The sequence below is a fragment of the Chlamydotis macqueenii genome, chromosome 7 (genome assembly GCF_036417535.1).
Source record: "Chlamydotis macqueenii isolate bChlMac1 chromosome 7, bChlMac1.mat, whole genome shotgun sequence".
Taxonomy (NCBI): domain Eukaryota; kingdom Metazoa; phylum Chordata; class Aves; order Otidiformes; family Otididae; genus Chlamydotis; species Chlamydotis macqueenii.
In genome coordinates this window covers 29,085,501-29,105,472 of record NC_141562.1, presented here as the reverse complement: position 1 = coordinate 29,105,472, position 19,972 = coordinate 29,085,501, and the positions used below count along the sequence as shown (strand labels likewise).

The following is a 19,972-nucleotide window of genomic DNA, read 5'->3' as shown; positions in this document are numbered from 1 at the left end:
GTAAAATATGTTACTGAAATCCTAAGTAGGATATTGTTTTAAATAAAAGCCATATCTAAGTACAAATTTGAATTTCAGCTTATATTCTTAACCAATTATATACCAATGCAAATCTTCACTGCATTCACTCCATTCCTGCAGTGGATCAGTTATCTCAGAGAAATCATACTGAGATACAGCTCTCCAGGATTTGAAGACTCCCCAGTGCCTGATGAGCAACTTCTATTAGGTATGCAGCGAGATTCAAAAGTGTGATGGCATTTGACAGCAACACAGAAATGCAAGGTCACTGCCCCAAACACTCAGTGAGGGAGTGGGACAGGCTAGCGACAGAGCTGCTGTAGGTTAACCAGTCCTGTGCTATAGGTTATTCCTGTGCTGGCATGGGCAGAAAACCTGCTCATGGTCAGCTGCTGAAGAGAAATCCTGCCCAAAGAATGCACTGGAGAGCAACTCAGCAGCCAGACATTGTGTTTTGTATAGTCACAGTTGCCCTTAGCATCACCCGCTTTTCCCATCAGGAATGCCCACCGTCTTCTGTTATTTCTGGCCCACGATGCGCGTGCTGCAGGGCTCGCTCGTGCTGCAAGAGAAGCTCCTTGGCAGCAGGGGACTAGCACCGCTTCTGACATGTGAAGCAAAGTTTATACAACAGCACTTAGATCCATTTCTGTGAAACCTGCTCCAAGGCTGAAAGCCAACAAGGGTCAACAACACACAGCAGTTCAGTTTCACAGTGGATCCCCTTTACACATAGCCCAGTGTCCTGACACATGTCAGCCCAGTGTCCTGTGTTCCTTGAGATATTTTTTTTCCAGGAAGACAAAGCCAAGCCCTTGACAGTGCAACTTGCAGAGAGCTCAGGAAATGATACCTCTGGACTGGCTTTCCCAGGCAGCCATTCCCATTTTACTATCAAGACTTCAGTATCCCTAAGGAGATATGCAACAGGGTTACTATCCACGGCTCATGAAAACAAATTTATCTATGTGTGTATACACATAAATATGTATACATACATACAGATGCATTTTCTATACAAAGCCATGCAATCAGGTCAGGCTAACCTCACAAATTTATTACAAATGTGGTAAAACCTATAGAAAGAGTACCTTATAGAAGTTGCTGTAAAAGTTAGGTCTTGCCATGTGCCATGTAATAATCTGAAATCTCACCTGACAGAAAAGCCAAAGAATCGGAGGGGATTTGGCACAGGTCAGGTCTGTTTGTTTTTTAACTTGAAAATATAAAGACAGTTTTCATCACATCAGTGCTTTGACTCAGATTGTTCCAGAAACGTGGCAAGAAACCAATGGACTTTTGAACACTATAGTTTATTATATACATCCTCCTCCTAACACCATTTTTACACAATTCCCTGGTTTAAGGAGCACAAGTCTTTTTGGAGGATGCAACAGCTGGGCGGAAGACCACGATGGAGTATTTATATGTTGGGAAAGGTTAGCGATCTCTAAAATAGGAGTTCCTTAAATAAATAAAACTCTATATAAGTGCCCAAACACACACACCAAAAAACCCACATGTACACAAAAATCTTTATATATTACACACATCTTTATTACTAACGTTGAGATAGATGTTTTCTATTCAACCTGCGTGATATGCTACCCAAGAAAGTTATTTCCTCTGGTTTCGTCATCAGCTCACATGACAGGAATCTTTATATTACTTTTTAATGTTTCAGTGAACACTGCTTTATGACCTAGCTCTTTAGTTTTATTACCCACTTAAATAAATACATTTCATGTACCATGTTTGGCAGTAAAAATGAGGATGCTTCAAATTCTTCAAATAAAGTCTACTATTAAAACTATTTAAAGCCACAATATGAAGAAAACGTCAGAATTTTTATAGTCTAGTTTTAAAACCATATGTTTAGCTCAGCTAATAAATCTGTTCATGTGAACTCTGCAGCATTCAAACAAATTTATAAATGCTCAAGTTGTTAAAAAACAGATACAGTTTCTAATTCTCCAGTTATTTAATCCAATCTATTGAAAAGGACATTACAGAACTTAAAGTGTCTGCTTTAAAATGAGACAAAGCTGATAAGATATTTTTAAACAGGTGTAACAATTGCTAAACTGTTTATTTGACCACCTTGAGAAATGCACTTTTAAGATTATCTAGAAGCACAATTAGCAATTCTCCTAGATTTGCATCATACCCATAAAATTCGCCTTACACCTTTCAAGCAATTTTAAAGATAACTGCTGTGCTGATCTCCAGTTTATATTGAACAGATGAGCACTAGTAAATCAACAGCTGTCCAAATCTCCTACTGTGGATTAATATATACACAATGGCTGCTTGCCCATGACTGGAAATCCTTCTGATAGCTTAATGCTGTCAGGTGCTTCATTTCCAACGGCCAAAACATAATGTAAGATTCCAGCAGACAAATCCTTCAGCCTTCATTTCAAGCACAGAAGTATGTGAACACTGTTAAAACCTACTGATTTTTTGAAAAGATGCTTTTGTCAACCATGTGTTTCACTAATGCGCAATAACTATCTTCATTTGCAAAAAAAAAAAAAAACAACACACAAAACCTATCAGTTTTGAAAGCTAAACAGCAACAGAAGATGCAGACAAAGATGATAGCAGCAGAAGTTCTGCAGGTACTGTTAGTATAGCATTTCTAATATTGGATTACCTTCTCCAGTTGGAGAAAATAAAATCTATGAATAAAATTAGCTTTATTAAAAAAAAAAAACATTTTCTAGGTGAACATCATGTCCGTATTTGAGTCTTAAAATGCAGCTTTTCATTTCTGAAAGAATAAGGGGTCTGTGTGTTTCTTTACGAGACACAAAACACTCACATAAATTTCTGTGCTGACAAATTTTCAATCAAAAACGGGCAGCACGACAGGACAGCATGAACAGAGCAGCAGTGGCCAGCAGGGCGGGAGGATTTGCAGAAGAGATGGTTTGCCAAGGGTTTTCTGGAGAGAGCAGGGCGGGGGTGGAAGCTTGGAACAAATTAATGGGTAAACTGTTCCAAGCACCAAGATTGGCATGGGAAGATGCGTCCAAAAGACTGTGGCTCCAGGTTTGTGTTACTTAACATCATCGTCTAGCTATCTAACTATACCGCCACTAAACACCGTGAATAGCAACATGTTTCTCACTAGCAATACAAATGCACTGTCATCTAACACCCAAGCCTAAGAAATCTCCGGTATTTCTGGTAAGCGGGAGAGGGAGGTATGTGGAAGTATACCAGTCAGATCCACAGCACGTGGGATTTGCCTGGGGAGATGTAACCACACTTACTGCCATCCCCAGGTAGCAGCCACCCTGAAGACAGTTTGCAGCAGGCGGTTTACTCATTTAGCTGTCAAAGGCAGGATGACATATATACTCCCATATGCTCCAGGAGTATATAGACGCTGAAGGTAATGCCTTCCAAAACTTACCACCTCACCTCTGGTACCTGACAAAACACAACCCACTCAGCACAGCAGAGCCTGATCGCCGCTTGACCGGACATGAGAAACTGCAGGGAAGATTCTCTCAAGATCTCCAACACCACAGCTGCTCCCACTGACAAAGGCAAAGGAACTAGGAAAACAGTGAGAAGGAAAGAGCACGTATCTCCATTTTGTACCATATTTAGGTTCCACAGTCAGTCCCAAAAGAGGATGCAAAGAAACACTGTTCCCTCAGGAGTGTCCTTTTGTCAGAGGGGTTGGTTGGGAAGAAGTCCCTCAGCCTTGCACTTCAAACAGCTGACAGTTAAAGAAATGGAGGGACGGGTGTCACAGAGGACAGACACCGACAGACGCCCATTTCCCAGTGAGGCCGGGTTCTCAACAGGGCGTTACTGGGACGGAGTGCGAGGGCACTGCGCTGGGAGAGGGTGGCTTGGAGGAGGAAAGCACACCCTCTGCAGGCAGAAACCGAGAGACGGAAAAGACGATTTCTCTGTGCAAGCCAAGGGGACTCAATTTGATTTCAAAGGTGGTTGACAGGGGTTTTTCATAGATTCACTGAAATGCAGGAAGAATAATTCAGTATATCCAAATCAGCAGAAGAAAAGGAAAAATCTATGGTTTATAAGCAGTTCCACCGCACCTCCTGTGCTGGGGCCACATCACACCTTCCACCCAAACAAAAGAAAAGGCATATGAACAAAATAAAATAGGAATAAGCTTGCACAGAACAAAAGATTTGAAGAATCAAAGTGTAAAAAGCCATCTTCAGTTAGTATGCAATTTTCTGTTATTTACGTCAAGTGAAAATTATTTGTTTGAATTACTTTTACTTTTTTTTTTTTTTAGAGTGGGCTTCCCTGTGATATTTTCTAGAAGAAAAACATGGAACAGATACACAAAAACATAGTCTACTTACTAATTTTTTAACAGATCAAAATAGATTTTCAGCATTTACCATGAGGCTTCCAGCAGCGTAAATAACTACAGAACTACAAATTAAGCATAAAACTAATTAAACAAACATTGAGTAGCTAAGGTGTGTCCACAGAAAAGATGAATATAATTATAGCTCAGAAATTTGAGAAGAGAATATTTTGAATAAGTAGGTAATTAAGTTAAGAGAGGCCTAAAGAAAGATTTCACACTCACATTCATATGCTGAAGCAGTTTAAAAATAGAGAGCAAGAACTGCCTGACTTCACCTTTTAATTTTAGCTGGGTGATGAGCTGGTCCCAAAGACAGAAAGGCACAGCAGGATTTTTTCTCAGCAAAGTGCCCTTCGTATTTTTATGCAAAGGAAATGCAGTATGTTCTATTAATATCCTGCTGTAGCCCTAGATAAGTCTGGGCACCCTTTCAATCGGGAAAAAAGTTCTGGTTTGTTTCTTCAAATCACTTGTACTCTCAAAGACATATACACAAGCTGGAGAACCTCCCAACTGCCCCGGCCACTTCACAGGTAAGTAACATCCACACAGGAAAAGACGCTTATTTAGTTTGCCCATCAGTCACCTCTTGCAATTACTGAAGCTGTAAGCATGCCACTTTTTCTCTCATAAGGAGGGAAAAGCAAACAACTGAGTTTGCACCTTGAGATAAGTTTAACTTCATTCTCTTTTTAATTAATAGCTGGAAAAGAAAATGTTGATACCAGCTAGACCAAGACTACATTGCAGAAGTGGGGAGAAAAAAAAAAAGTTGTTTGATGTAATGCCAGCATACTGTCTAGGCTCTCCCAAAGAAGCTGAAGAGAAGTACATAAGCTTCTCCCCGCACAGAAAGAGATTGGTTCTTCCTCTGGGTACGCCTCCTTGACACATTTCACCTTCCCGACTTTTCTCTGATTAACCTAACCCAAACACAAGCTGTCCCATAGCAGGTCCCAGCCCATCCAACACTGTTTCAGTCTGGCAAATTCTTGCAGCAGAGCAGGCCTGAAACCCTTCCTGGTCAATACCATCACGTAGAGCACTTTTCTGTCCTTCAGAGAATGGTGGAAATGGAGAATAACCAGCATGCAGATTATTTTTCCAATAGATTCTTCCCAAAGTGACAGCTATCCAAGTGAAGGTCAAATTCTCCCCAAAATCACCAACTGCCTTAAAAGCACCTTTTTTAACTTAAACTAACTTTGATAGATGGTAATGGTTAAAATCTAGGCAGGAGTCTGAGTTAACCCTGTGGTGAAAACAAGCTTGCTAAACTCTCCCCTCGTCTTCCACAGTTACGTTCCCCTGTTTGTATTTTACAGCAACAATCAGCAGTAAGACTCTAGATTAATCCATCCCCTCTTATGTTTATTTATCCTTTAATTATGGATTCATCTTAGGCTCTGCCTGTAAACATCGTACACGTTTAAATACTGGTCGCTTATTCAATCCGTCTACTTCTGTGAATAAGCATTTGCAAATTTTGCTTCCCAGGGAGAGGAAATGCAAAGTAGTGGAAGTTTGCATTAACATCCTGCTGGTCAGCAACTGCCAGGCAAGGACACCCTGCCATTCTTATCTCTAGCCCACTATCTTAGTGCACTGTCTGCCCAAAAGCACAGGAGGTCCTTACTGTCCTCTCAGTCACCTGCTTCCCAACCCTTCAGTTCTTGAGGAAATAAAGCAGAGCACAACACTTACGCAGGTGAACCTAGGAAGATGTATGTGGTTTGCTTACACCCATATCCCTGATATCTTTTGTTTTTCATCTTAACACTGGTTTGCATTTTTAATTGCTGTATTTTTTTCCACTATTCTACCCCAATCTCAGTTTATGTTAGAAGTTCCATATTGTTCTGAAAACTTTTTTCCATTATGATATACAGATGAAGGGCATCATCATTTATTCCGGCTGAAGCCTGCTCTGCATTTCATTTGTACACGTGTAATTAGCTCATTTACTCTTATCACTCCTAGCATTTCTAGTTTAAGTGTCAGATACCAGCACTTGCCCAAGCATCAACAGCACTCTATCCCCACCACAGGAATGACATCTTCTACTTGACTTCTTGCACCGAATAAAGTTAAAGCACTAAGGAGTGAAGAGATGACTACTTCTGTTTCTTTTACTGAAGATCCCTCTATTTTATTCAGAGATGTCTCCTTGCAAGAAGGTTGTCAGCTGATATTTTTACCTTCTCCTGCTTAAGTTCAACACAAAGTTTGTGGGACGAGATCATCACTCACTGTAACCCTATTTATAGTGACTTACTCTATGCTTATCCTAACAAGACCCTAATCAACAAAGTCTCTGATCTTCCTAAACTAAAATTTTAACGTGAAATAATTTTTGTTTGAAGGAGCTTTTAACATGAATTAAATTTCTGCTCTTCTTGCTCTAAAAAAAAAAAAAAAAAAGAAAAGAAAAGAAAAGAAAAAAAAAAGAAAAGAAATCATTCATGGGTTATAGGTACGAGAGGCTCATTTTATGTAGCAGAGGATAAGGAGATTCAATTTATTTTTTCCCTCTTCTAGAAAGGGAAAAAAATATCCCTTTGGAAGAGTTCACCATGCAGACAAACCCCTTCCTTCCACTCAGTCCCCTTGTCCCTTCAGCAAGGTAATACACCAGACTCCACCAAGTGGTAAGTACATCCTTGGCAAAGGAGTTCACATTTCAGAAGGAAACGTACAAAATACTCATTAATTGCTCAAATAAGCAGCCAAGTCCAAGTTTGGTTCCAGAGCCCATCCAGCAGGATCCAAATCCAGGGGAATGACAGGAACCTCTCCTCTGGATTTATTAGGCTGCTTGGTGGGGCCCTAGTGTATTCGAAGCATCCTCCAGGTCTTATCAAAGATGCAACATAGTCAATATAGCACTGGTGTTTCTGCATGTGTACAAACCCCGGCACCCAAAAGCAATGCTGGCTGCTCTCACCGCTGCCACCCATGCAGTTCTGTTCTTAGAGTAGTGGTCACTCCTAAAAGCTGGTCACTCTGCCAGCTTCACTACAGATAAATAAGTGCAATTACCTCAGGAAATTTAAATTAGGAGCTGCCTCTCTGTCTCCCAGAGTTGTATATAACTCTGTCATGTTTAAGCCTGAAGAAACATTTTTCTGCCTCCCTTGATGATTCTGTTATTTCTTAAGAGCAGGGGCTGGAGGCAGAGGGTGAGAAATTACGTACTCCATGCCTCCTCGAATTACTGAAATGTCTAACCCCAGATATGGGGTCCATTTGTCACAAGTCACAACCTTGGATGGTCTCTGCCTTGTCCACTGGGAGTCAACCAGCAAGCCCTCCTCCCACACTCTGCTATTTGTACGAACTGCCAACTTGGAGGAAAAAGCAGATACAGAGCTGGTTTGCTTCTAGTGAGGTCCCCCTGGCATCCAGCTAAGAGGTGAGAAAACTAAATATAACAAACTTAAAACTACAATTATTGTAGGGGAGCTTGCCAGAGCCGCTCTGAAGCTCCTAATGGTCTGTCGGGGATTTATGGATCAGCTGTGAAAATTTACTCACAGCTAAAACTTGCCAATCAAGTCCTCGGCTTTGGAACACTGCTACCAACTTTCACATAATACAGCTGGAAATGATAGAAGTGCCAAAGCAAAACAGTGGGTTCTAATGCTTCAAAGAAGGACACACAAGAAGAAAAATCTATCATACTAAACAGATCAGTAGGAAACGTGTGGGGAGTCTCTCTTTGGCGTGTTTGTATCTTTGTGTAAAACGGTCTCATATTCTACAGAGCAGGAGGAGATTACAAACAGCGCAGCGCCAAGTACTGCCAAAATGCACAGTAGGAGACGGGATGTTGTACAGGAAAGGCTAGAAATGGCTGTCTTGCAGTTTAGAGCAGATTCCCCTCGTAAATCATACCAGCAATCCAGAAAGTAATCTTAGGTGCTGATATTTTATGTCCTTGCCATGTGGATCAGGATAAAATGGGACCTTCATAAAATTTATAAAAGCTCCGTTGAATGTAGGGGGAAATACCACAAAATCATATCTGTTCTTTTCATGTTAATCCATTAAAAACCTGCAGCAAATGTAAGAAAAAAAAAAAAATCCTGAGAACTTACATGGAAGACAAAACAAGCCAACTTAGATGAGAGATGTAAGACCATGCCTTTTTCTCCCGAATGCTCAGCACAAATTGGAAGACAGCAGCAGCGATGGCCACTCGTAAGTGCAGCGCTGCGCAGAGGAGCTGATGGGCTCTTTGTAAACCACTCTCCATGTCCGACTTCACAAATCCCTACAGCGAGTGAGGCTTTAACACTCCAGAGTATTGGTTTTAAAACAAGTCAGACCATTAATAGGCTATTAAGAAGCACAAAGGAGCGTGGATCCATACTCCTCCCTGCACAGCTCCATGCTCTCCTTTAAAAGAGAAATCGGTGCTGGCACACAAAGTAACTTTCTATTATTTTCTTCGGTTTCTGCTGTATTAAGTCTCTCCTATCAGCAATTACTGTTCTTAACATTTCTGTGCAGGATTCCTAGTGACCTGGCAAAAAAAAAAACCAAACCCCAAGCAGTATATAGTCATGAAGCCTTCCAGACTTAGATGATAGGATCTGATCCTCTAAAGCCTTACACACATAAATAATCCTCATGTGTATGAATAAGGCTTTGCAAGATCAGTCCCATAGTACATACACTATATCCAAAGAGGAATTTAAGTCTTATTTACCACTGACAAGCAAACTGGGTTGGCCACCTAACATATTTATGTCATATGTAAGACGTGTTGCTTTACTCTGCACAGATATACTTTAACTATCTAAACAAAATGACTAAGTCACTTCTAGCCCTTGCAAATTTCCATTTATTCCTTTTTTTTTTTAAGGAAATTCAATCCTTTAATACTTTGCAATGCAGAAAATGTACAAAACCTAGGTTGAACAGCAATGATCCCTTGTCTTTTAGAAGTCTGATCTACCAAAGATACACTAAAACGTGATTAACTTCAATGTTATTGTCAAGTTTGAAGTAGTTAGTTAGCACTTTTTATATCTCCAGGATCTGGAAAAGAGAAGGTATGTTCAAATAATATCCAAAACAGTGCAGAAAGTGTAAGAGCTTACTCGGATTGAAGTACCACAGAACTTTACTCTTTAGTTTACACCACTTTACGTATGAACCTGTTTGCCCACGCTGCCAACAGAGGTATCTATAAACGCCATCCCAGTCAACCACTATTCTTCTGTTACTTACAAACACGTTCATTTCAAAGACACATCAGTGACACTTCCCTAAGCGTAATGCGCATTAGAGTAACCTGGGGCAAACCTCTTGGGCCATCTCAAAGAGAGTCAACAGAAAATTGCCAGCAAAAGGGTCAGCCCTGCCTACACCGTGAGGAGAAGGTGTTGCTGCAGGATAGAATAGTGACCTTGAATGAAGCAGTAAATAAAGAAAAGAGCCCAATGTTTGGTTGTCAGTTGGCAGGACGGTGGAAAGCTGTAGGTGACCTTACAAGAATGTGCCATGAGTGGGGCACAAATGCATGGTGCAGAGAACATGGATAGCAGGGGTGTGAATGTTAAAATGTGTTAAGGGAAGAGTTTGGAAGATAAGAGGAGCCTAGGGCTGAAAAAGAATCTCACTCGAGTTTGCTAATATTTCTCTCTACGGTTTCAGGAGACAAGAGTCATCTTTTCTCCATATCCCATCTTCAGTCTGAATTGTGCATAATCTCTGACAAATAATTCTACATGAGGGAACAGAGGAAATCTCTGACAATCTCTGGAGTGGCATCCAGACTGCAAACCACACAAACACACACAGCAATGCACAGCTCTGCAGGGACTGGAGCAAACTTCTCTGTACCAGAAATCAATCTGCTCTCACTCTAGTTTCAGGTGGAGCAGAAAGTAGGGTGAAAGAGACATTATTAAAGCATTACATGGCATTTTGTCCTCAATGAGAGTTTTGCAATTTTATTTTACAATTTTTTTAAGAGCTGAGGCCAAGAAGAGAAGAATAGAATTTGGTAAGTGTAATGAACTGCATGTGTCTTCAACCTAATAAAATTACTTAGTACATCTTCCCCAAAGAGAAGAACACATTAATCAGCAGAGACAGAAATAATATTTCTTACTGCAGAAACAGACTGTGGTCAATTTATTGCTGCTTTTCAACTGTACAATATGCAAAAGCCCACAGAAGAGTATTTGTTATCTCAGTAAAGGAAACGTCAAGCCACTTGTTGCAAAGGTACTTAAAGCCTATTTCTTAAAACAAAGATTCAAATGTAAGTCAAAATGCAAGAGCAACTCCTGCGTATTTCCAAAGAAGTGGTCCTAGCTCACAGACACCATCCACTCACAACATCTCCCCCCTCCAGCAAAAAAGCCATGATGTGCAAAACTGTACCCTTTGGCATTACCAAATTCGAGACATTTTACTTTGCCTGAATTCTAATACTCTGCAGCCTACTGTACAGATGTCCTGGTTCTGGCCAGGATAGAGTTAATATTTACCTGAGCTGGGTGGAGAACTGAAGCTGGTAGCCCCTATGGCTGGGATAGTTAACTAATTAGCTAACAGCTGGGGTTCATTTACCCAAATTAGCCAAAGGGCTATTCCATCCCATCTGACATCATGCTCAGTATATAAGTGAGGAGGGTGCTGAAGGGAGGCTCCCTGCTACTTGGAAGAGACTGGATGTGGAGATCTGTTGTGAGCTATTGTACTGTATTTGTGTTCCATCACTGTCTTGTTTTCTTCTGTCATTACTGTTAAATTTACTTTTTGTTCAATCTCAACCCGCGTGTTTGGTTTTTTTTCTGGTTTTCTTTTGTTTGTCAAATCTCCTCCTATTCTCTCGGAGAGTGGGGGGAGTGAGAGAGAGACTGCGTAGTCTGGTCCCCGTTGGGGCTGAACTACGACAACAGAAAATCACAAGGCTTACGGCAAGTCAAGGAAAGCTAAGACTTTAACGAGAGGCTTTTGGTATCTCAAAAGCCAGTAAGCCAGGGAAGGGACGAAGTGAGCAGAAGTCAGCCAGGGAGCTTGCTCATAACCTGCCCACAACAACATTTTGTCTGTCTGTCCTGGCTGACAGAAGGCATTCCTCAAGGGAACAGGAATTAAACACTTCCTTATCCTGTCCCTCTCTTCTCCTAGTAAGAACTATATCCAGAAGTGACGAAACAGAATATTACCCCATCCCTCTTCAAGCAGGCACCATCATTAACATTTCATGTAACACAAGCTTTAGAGTTCAAACCATGCAGGAGATGGACTACAGGAGATGGACTACAGGAGATGTACCAGTATAGCTACAGATCTAGATCACCCCCAGAGTTAGGCAGGGGTCATGGCATCTTTGAGCATTCTGCAAAGGCTGGTGAGACACCTGCATGCCTTAAACAACGGAGATGATGGAGGACAAATCTGAACAGCATCACTTTGTGCAAAAGCCACGCAGCACAACTCCACTCGGGTCCTGCTTACAGCTCATCTCCCAACATGGACATGCAGAAAACTAAGAGCAAATCCATCTTCATCGCAGTTCCTCAGATGCACAAGATAAATATGCAGCTTGTGGTACAATTAATATCAGTTAAACTCACATTTCACAAGTTCACATGCACACACAGAGACACTAAAAAGCAGTAAGCCTGCAACAACAGCGTTGCCTGTGCATTCGTAAATACCGACCCTTTAAGAAAAGAAGTCTTTGCCCCCTTCCTGCAACAGAATACCCAATGCTTTTATTTGGCATTTTTTCTAAATAGGCAAGAAGCATTTGTAAAACAGGCTAGGCTTAAGTTGTCAGAACAGGACAGATATTAAACATTTCTAAAACCCAACGGGGCAGGTTTTCTGGTTGCACCCAGTGTGACAAGTGACAGCTTCACTGTGACGGGTCATTAGTGTGACAAAGAGAAAGCAGCTGGACAAGAGGGGCAGAGGCTAACAGAGCGATTACATCCTTAAATCAACTATAAAATGTTACAAAAGATGAAGAGGGGGGAAAAAATGAAGGAGTATATTCAGAGGAATAAATCAGTCTGATACAAGTGTCTAGCTGAAAATCAGATCAAAGGAGTTTGTTTAAATTTAAAAAAAAATCAAGACAGCTTACTTTTCAGAAAAAGCAGATTCTATTTAAAGGAGTATTTTAAAGTTACTAAAATTACTATTTCATGCAAACAGTCATCTTTTTTACCCTCCTAAATTAATTTCTGCAGTCCTCTATGAAGTATAAATATATCTTTGAAGATCTAGTTCCTCCCCTTTTGACAGCCCTCAGAAAGGATCCGAACTAAAAGGTATTGAGGTATTTACCCAACTCCATTTTCCTTTTCTCCAAATGAGGTCAGAAAGATTTCAGCATCGTCACTGCTGAGTAGCGGTAGCTCCACAGGTCACTCATAAACTACTGCCTGTTAGGTGCACGCAGCTTTGAACGGACAAGGGTTGAATTAAGAGGAAAATCGAAAGGACACGTTTTTCCCAGTCTTCCCATTGATGGGAACAGTAGTATTAAATGTCCAATAAAAGAGCAACATCCAGGCAACTTAGTTACAGTGAAGAAGACTCCATTGCAACGTGCTGTGGTCCAAACCCCACTTATTACATTGCGTATTATTTAACTTTTTACTAAAGTTGATATCACTGCTGTTATTTCTCTCTCCAGTAAAATATGTGAAAGAACCTTGACATTTCTAGGCAACTAAGAATTGACTGATAACTGACAATACAAGCCAGATTACATGGAGATGTTTGCACGCAAGACATTCCTTCTAAATTCTTTTTTCTGACCCCTTTTCACTTTGAACCTCTGTGATCTCTCTTCAAGCCTGAAATTCAATTTTATTATGCTTTTCTTCCAATAGGTTGTTGGGTTTGAAATGAGATTTAAAAAACAAACAAACGGGAAAAAACCAAATACAAACACAAAAGCTTTCAAGACAAAGAAATCCACACTTTCAGTCATTTTTGTTGAAATCAGAGAACATCCATATGATTAATTCATCTTTAAGCTTTGGGTCACACCTGATATACAGGAGTGGTCACTGGTTTCCATCAAAAAAGAAAAATTATTTAAAAAAAAAAGTATTTCAGATGAAAAATGCTAAGAAAAGGAAATGTTAAGATAAAAGAGAAATGTTAATTACCTGACTTGAAGGTAGTTATCATCGCTGATGCTACTTTTTGTAAGCAACTAAACTTAAAAGTGAAGCATCCCCAGGTGTCCCTGTCCCTGCCCCTCCATGCACACATACGTTTGGCACACACATTTTAAGTCCTGATTTTACTGTCAGGTGAGGTCTAAGAAGAGTCTCAATAATTACACAGCAAGGAGCCAGACAATTCCAAGAAAACTGAGGTTCCCTCACTGTGCGTTTTGTAGCACACAGAGACGATGAATGGGAAACACAAGGAGGAATTTAGTACCACGGGTTTAGTTCCCGCATTCTCTGGCAAGTCCCACACCATGCAGTCTGCTTTTTCAGCTCCTGGCCCTTGTTTTGGTAAGGCTTCTCAGCTAAGACAGCTACAGCACCTTCTGTTTTGTTTTTATCTCCATTCAGGGCCGTTACAGTTGTTACAAGTCGATGGGTTTTCAGGGCTTTGTCTGGTAGGGAAGCAACTCAGGTTTTGGAGATGTACTTTAAAAGGCAAATAAGTATGGAAAGCCTGGATCAGCAATAGTAAGAAGAGAAACAGTAAAACCAGTGTTTCTCCTAATGTCGCCTTGTTAAGTATCAGTTTAGCCTTTGCCATATATGCCAAACTATTTGCCATGACTAATATATATAATGGGAGTACATTTCATATTTTATCTCTCCTGAGAGATCTTGAGTTGGGAAAAAAAAAAAAAAGAAAGAAAGAAAAACAGAAAAAGAAACACCCACATTTTACACAAACACACAAGGAAGCAAATAAAAAAGCACATGCTTAACGTAACAGGTTTAAGTTAAAAAAAAAAAAAAAAGTTTGAGGTTCTTTTTCCCAGCAAGTTTCCTCCTGGCTGCTATAAGAAATAAAGGACTCAAAGCATTCAGCACCAGCCTGCTTACTCCTGTCTGCCCCCAGAACTGGCACTAGCTGATGACGACTCGGGCGCAGATGTTGGAAATTCCATCTTCCTTCCAGAGGAGCTCAAAATCTCCAGGGCACAACCCCTTAGAAAAAAAAATATTAACTTTGGTTTTCCCTCCATTGTTTTCAGATGTCTTTATTCAATTTGTAAAACAAATGGATACTCCTGTATCAGCACAGGGAGTTGAAAACTGCTCCATTTCCACTGGACAGATATTACCCATGACAAATCATTAGAACAGAAAGCATGCAACCAGCCGTTAAAACATACAAAGAGATTGCATTTCAACACAACTAGGTCTCCTATAATTACGGAGTTTACTTGGTGCATGTTTTAAGTGAGAACTTTCACAGAAAGCACTCTTCATGCAACATCTTTATAGTTAGCCCACAGCCGCCCCTCGGTCCTGTCTCTGTTATTTCCAGCTAGTCGCTCTGTCAGACTGCAATGAATCGCGCACCTGGAGTTATGAACAAGAGTCTCTGCTCTTTCATGCTGCTTAGGTACTCCAGTCAATCTAACAGCAGGCACTAAAATTTGTCACACACTGAAATGTCATCTAAAAATTACATTTTGCAATGTATTTGCAAACAATAAACAAACACTCCAAATTATAAGGAAAAATTTTCTCTTAAGAGCAGACTTACCGGAAGAGGGGAAAAAAAGAAACCCAAACCAGCAGTTCCAAAAACACATTAAAACGTTCCTGTGCAGAACATGTATTTGAGGTCTTTTCAGAGATTTCCCATATGTGTTTCACTTGCTGGTGCTAGAGACCCTATTCAGCATTTCCACTCCTTCCGCATAACCGCACTAGAAACCAGTGATGAACACTAACCAACACCATTAGAATCGTCCTTCTTCTTCTCAGCCTTCTGCTTTATTTCATATGCAAGTGTACGTTTTTGTAAGTCATCCTCCGCAGTGGGTAAATTCAGGTTTCCTTTTCCTACTGGCTTTTCATTCTCAGCTCTACAACCTAAAGGCTTTGACTGCAACGAGGCTTTTACTTTTGGAAAATAAGAAGTATTTTCCCATCAAACATCACAATGACCTGCGTAGACAGAAAGCTTTAACTGCTCTGTAAATCTTACGATTGGACCTTTATTATCAACTGAAATGACGTTGTCACTCAGGGGGAAAAAATACAATACGTAGACAGTATATTTCAATTTGTATCTTATTGCATTTGGATAGCATCAGTACGGAATTTCAAACTAGGGATTTCGCTATATGTTACTATTAAAATTATGTGATAAACGTTAAAGCAGAGAGACACTTAAAGAATATGGTATGTGCTACCTGTGTTGCATGAGTTCAGACAATGTAGCTGCTACTAAAAACACTTCAGATCTCCAGTTTCACTAAATCTTAATCCTTGTTCAATGCTCAGTGTCACAGTGCAAGTTTACCAGCTGCCCATGCAGGAAGTAATTTTTTAAAATTACATTGGTCTTCACCTAACATCGGTAAAAATTTCTAACAAAACTACTGGGGGGAAGAAAGGAGGAATCCAGAGAGCTTGTAAAGTTTAAATTGTATAATGAAAAACAGAAGCGTTGAAACAGGGAGATCCAGTTAAGTATCACACAATATTCTGACCTACACCGCTCTGAATTAGCATTCTGCAACTGCACACTTGTTTACTGCAGCTCGCAAAGCAAAAAGATGGGAATTGTTAAAAAAAAAAAAAAACAACAAACCAAACAATCAAGAAAATCAAAATGCTTAGGAAAAGAGGTCAATGTTTTCTTTCCTAGTAATGAAACTGCAACTTCATTTTGTAGAATTGTTGCTTCCCTCTCCATCCTATTTTTCCAGTAATAATACCTGTTCTAGCATATTAGAAATAAATTCAGAAGAACAATTTAAGATATTCCTAACATCTCCCTTCCTAACAATCACTGAATATCCAATTCACGTTATAAAACACCAAGTTATTATCAGTAAAGCAAAATATAATTTGCCTGCATTTCCAATTAAACACAGGGTGGAGATTTCTTAATTATCAGGTAAACACAGAAGTGTACATCAAATTATGCCACATGGTTACAAAACCGCACGATCAAGTTGCAGGACCTTAGATGGAGACGTTCGACATTTGCCATTCTGAGTCACATTACCACGACAAAGTACAGTTAGAACATGGCACCTCTCTCCTTCCATTAAAGATAGGCTGGAAAGGAAATAATTTAAAGTTTTCCTACCTATAATTTGCTAGCAGGCACAACTGGCAAAAACACGATGTCTTTGTATGTAACGCATTGTATTACAAATGCAAGCGTGAAGCAGCTTCATCTATCTGCTGTGCAATATACATCCACATAAACTCCTGATAAACGTCAAAAAATAAGGGTCGTCTTAAGAGAGCGTAGTTTAAAATGTGAAACTGATTTTGAGTAAGTGTAAATTACCTTCTGGTTGCACAATAATTCATATGTAGCACTGCAGCTGCCCAGTGAACTTAGGAAGCAACCATTAATGTTTCAGTGTCAATGCAAACTCCCAAGTCTGTATTCCCAATTCAGAATAAAAACATGGCTAACAAGAACTATTAACGTTTTCACAATTAAGTTACAAAACATGGTTTGTAAGAAAACGGACGAGAAAACTAAGCATCAAGAAACATGGGCCACGCTCCACAGCAACATTAAAAGTCCAGTTTCATTCATATTTATAAAAGGTAACAGGATTCCCAACTTTAAATAGTGTTCATACTCTAAGTCTGCTGTAAATTTAAAGCATACATGCACGTATATATTTATATACACATACGTATGTATTTTGCAAATACAAGTGAGAGGACTGAAAGTATTTCGCCCATCAGTTACATTGTTGGGTTTTGATGACAAACTGACAAAGGCGATGCCTAAGCCAGCGCCTATCAGAAGCTGCAGGAAAGCAGTGCAAACCCGGCTGCGAGGCCGCGGCAGCTCGGCAGTGCTTTGTCACACTCGTGCTTTGTCACACGCGTGCTCTGCCTGACGGCCGGCCATGGGCTCGGCCCAGCTGGCGGCCTGGGACATAATGTCAACAGCGTTTCTCAACCTACGCCGCTGCACAGCGCCCAGCGTCCTGCTCGTCACCTCCAGCAACAAATCTTAAAGTAAGAGAAGTTAAATCTAACGGCAGTGTAACTGGGCATTCGTTAGTAGATGTACCGCTCTGGTAAAAGCCCCTATGTCTTTTAACACATTACAACTCTGGAAAAATCAGATACACTGCATGCAACCCCCTTGAACCAGCACAGACCAACTTGTGTGGGACTTGTGCTTCACGTACTAACAAAGTGTTCAGTTTGTCTCCAAGCTTCTCATTTAACCGGCCAAGTACCGCTCACACCACTGCATCTGTGGGGCAAAAGTACTTTTCCCCCTCGCTTTTCGGGTGGAAAATGAAACAGCGAAACGCCGTTCGCAGCGTTCCCTGGATAATAATAATAAGCCTTCCACGCAGGCACAGGTTACATTTTCCGTGGCAGTTTTGCGGAGATGCGATCAGTTTTGGTACAACGCGAGCCCCCTCGCCCCGGCCTGCCGCGGGGACGGCTCGGCCCACGGAAAAGGCGAAGGGAACTTTCCCCACCGAGCTCCCGGGCCGGGACGAGCCCTGGGAACACCGACACGAGCGGCTTTTCGGGCAGAAAATTGCTGCCGGGGAGCGGGACCGGTGCCGGTCCTGAGGGGAATACGCTCCCGGCCCCCGCCGCGGAAGGCACCACTCGGCCGGGGCCGGGCCGAGCGGACCCTCCGCCCGCCCGGCTGTCAGTCTGGGCGCGGGGGGAGGGAAGGGAGAGCGACCCGCGCCCGCCCGCCCGCCCTCCCGGCCCGGCGGAACGCGGGGCGGCTCTTACTTGTGGAGGAGCTGGGGCAGGCTGGGCGGCGGCGGCATCCCTCGGCCGGGGGCCCCGCTGCGGGCATCGCTCTCCGGCGGGTCAGTGCCGCGGGGGGCCGGGGCCTGGCTCATGGTAGCGGCGGGGACCATGCGGGGAGGCCCCTGTGGCGGGAGGCGCGGGTGGACGCGCAGCCCTCCGCCGCCGCGGCGGGAGGGAGGGAGGGAGGGAGGGGGCAAGAGGACCGGCCCTGGTCCTGGCAACCGCGCTCCCCCCGCCGGGCTGGCGGCGGCGGGACGGGCAGCCCCGCCGCGGCTGAGCCCGCCCTGCGGGAGGGCTGCCGATACCGGCCGGGGGCGGCCGGCGCCGCACCGGAGCCTCGGAGGGGCGGGCGGTGCCCCCGGCCCGGCCCGGCCCGCCCCCCCCCACCTGGGCGCCGGGCCCGCTCCCGCCCTCCTTCCCGCCGGCACCTGCCCGGGGATCGGACGGGACGGGACGGGACGGGACTCCCGCCCCGGGGCAGCCCGGTGGCCGGCACAAGCGGCTTGGCCCCGCGTCCCGGGCGGGACGCACCTGGCCGTACCGGGGGCCGAAGGAAAGGGCGGGACGGCAACGAGCGAGCGGCACTGGGCTGCTCACGGCCGGGCTGGGGTTTACAAACATCAAATCTCTCCCCTTCCCAAGGGCAGGGTGGGGAGGAAGCGTGCATATTATTTTAATGCCTCACCGGTAACACCTCTGCAGAAATGTTATTAGTCATTTATCAGAGACAGGCTCTGTCGACTGACACAGAACAGGAGAGGAGAGTATGTATGTCCCAGCCAAGAGTATAAACTGTCTAGAGTAACAGAGTCATCCCTAAAGCAAATCCCCAGTCTGGGCCCAACCAAAGAACCTGCTTTTAATAAAGGATCGTCTGTCTTGGGCTCCCCCCTTCCAAATACATCCATTAGCGGGATCAGGACCTACCCAGCGAGGCTTTACCCACTGCAGTAATAGCACAGGATGAAGGACTAGAATTACAGGACAATGATACGGTGTGACAAAAAGGTTTTACCTGCACATATTTTGGGAGGACATTTCAGATGACCGCTGGAGCAGAAATTGCGCTGCTCGTACCAACAAGTAACACTGAAAACCTTCCTTCCAGGTCTTCTTGCGTCCTTTGTAACGTGCTCTGTCTATTAGAGGAGGCTGAGTCAAAGACCATTGCAATACTTGCTCCTGCGCTGCTGCTGTATGCCGCGCACCCTCCCCCCAACACACACACACACACACTCACAAGGAAAGCAGAAACATCCTGGCTTCTTTGAAAAATTAATCCTAATTCAGGGGAAAGATTAATTTTGGAATGGGTCAGGTTCTCTTCCCCACTGCACCTGGCGTCGTCATTTACAAGTATGCAGCCTTGTAAATGGGTACAAAATACTACCACTGATGACTGGAAAATTTTAAGTTATTTGCGTTTATCACGTACTTTGCACTTTGCAGATGGAGAGCACTAACCAGGTGCAGGGGAGTGGAGAATCAGGCTGTGATTTGGTTGCACTGTTACTTAATAATCATGTAACGCCAAATGCACCTTCTAAAAATGAATGGCAATGAGTACTTGTTCATACACATCAACTTACACATACAATATTCTGAGAAATACAAAGAACAGAGCTTCACATCC

The 19,972-nt window shown here is 42.6% G+C and overlaps 1 protein-coding gene across 3 annotated transcripts in view; it reads right to left on the bottom strand.

Moving 5' to 3' along the window:
- RBM20 (RNA binding motif protein 20) overlaps positions 1 to 18,603 on the bottom strand; it is a 108,128-nt gene extending 89,525 nt beyond the window's left edge. For 2 of the 3 annotated variants that reach the window (XR_015259073.1, XM_086752304.1), the window contains exon 1: positions 18,319 to 18,602. Coding sequence is in view for 2 of the 3 variants with exons in the window: in XM_086752304.1 (XP_086608430.1) it covers positions 18,319 to 18,449 (131 nt within the window). In the remaining variant the exon portion in view is untranslated. Of the gene's footprint in view, positions 1 to 18,318 lie in introns of all 3 variants that reach the window. The other variant, XM_086752305.1, reaches the window with a different exon arrangement.
- Positions 18,604 to 19,972: the final 1,369 nt, after the last annotated feature.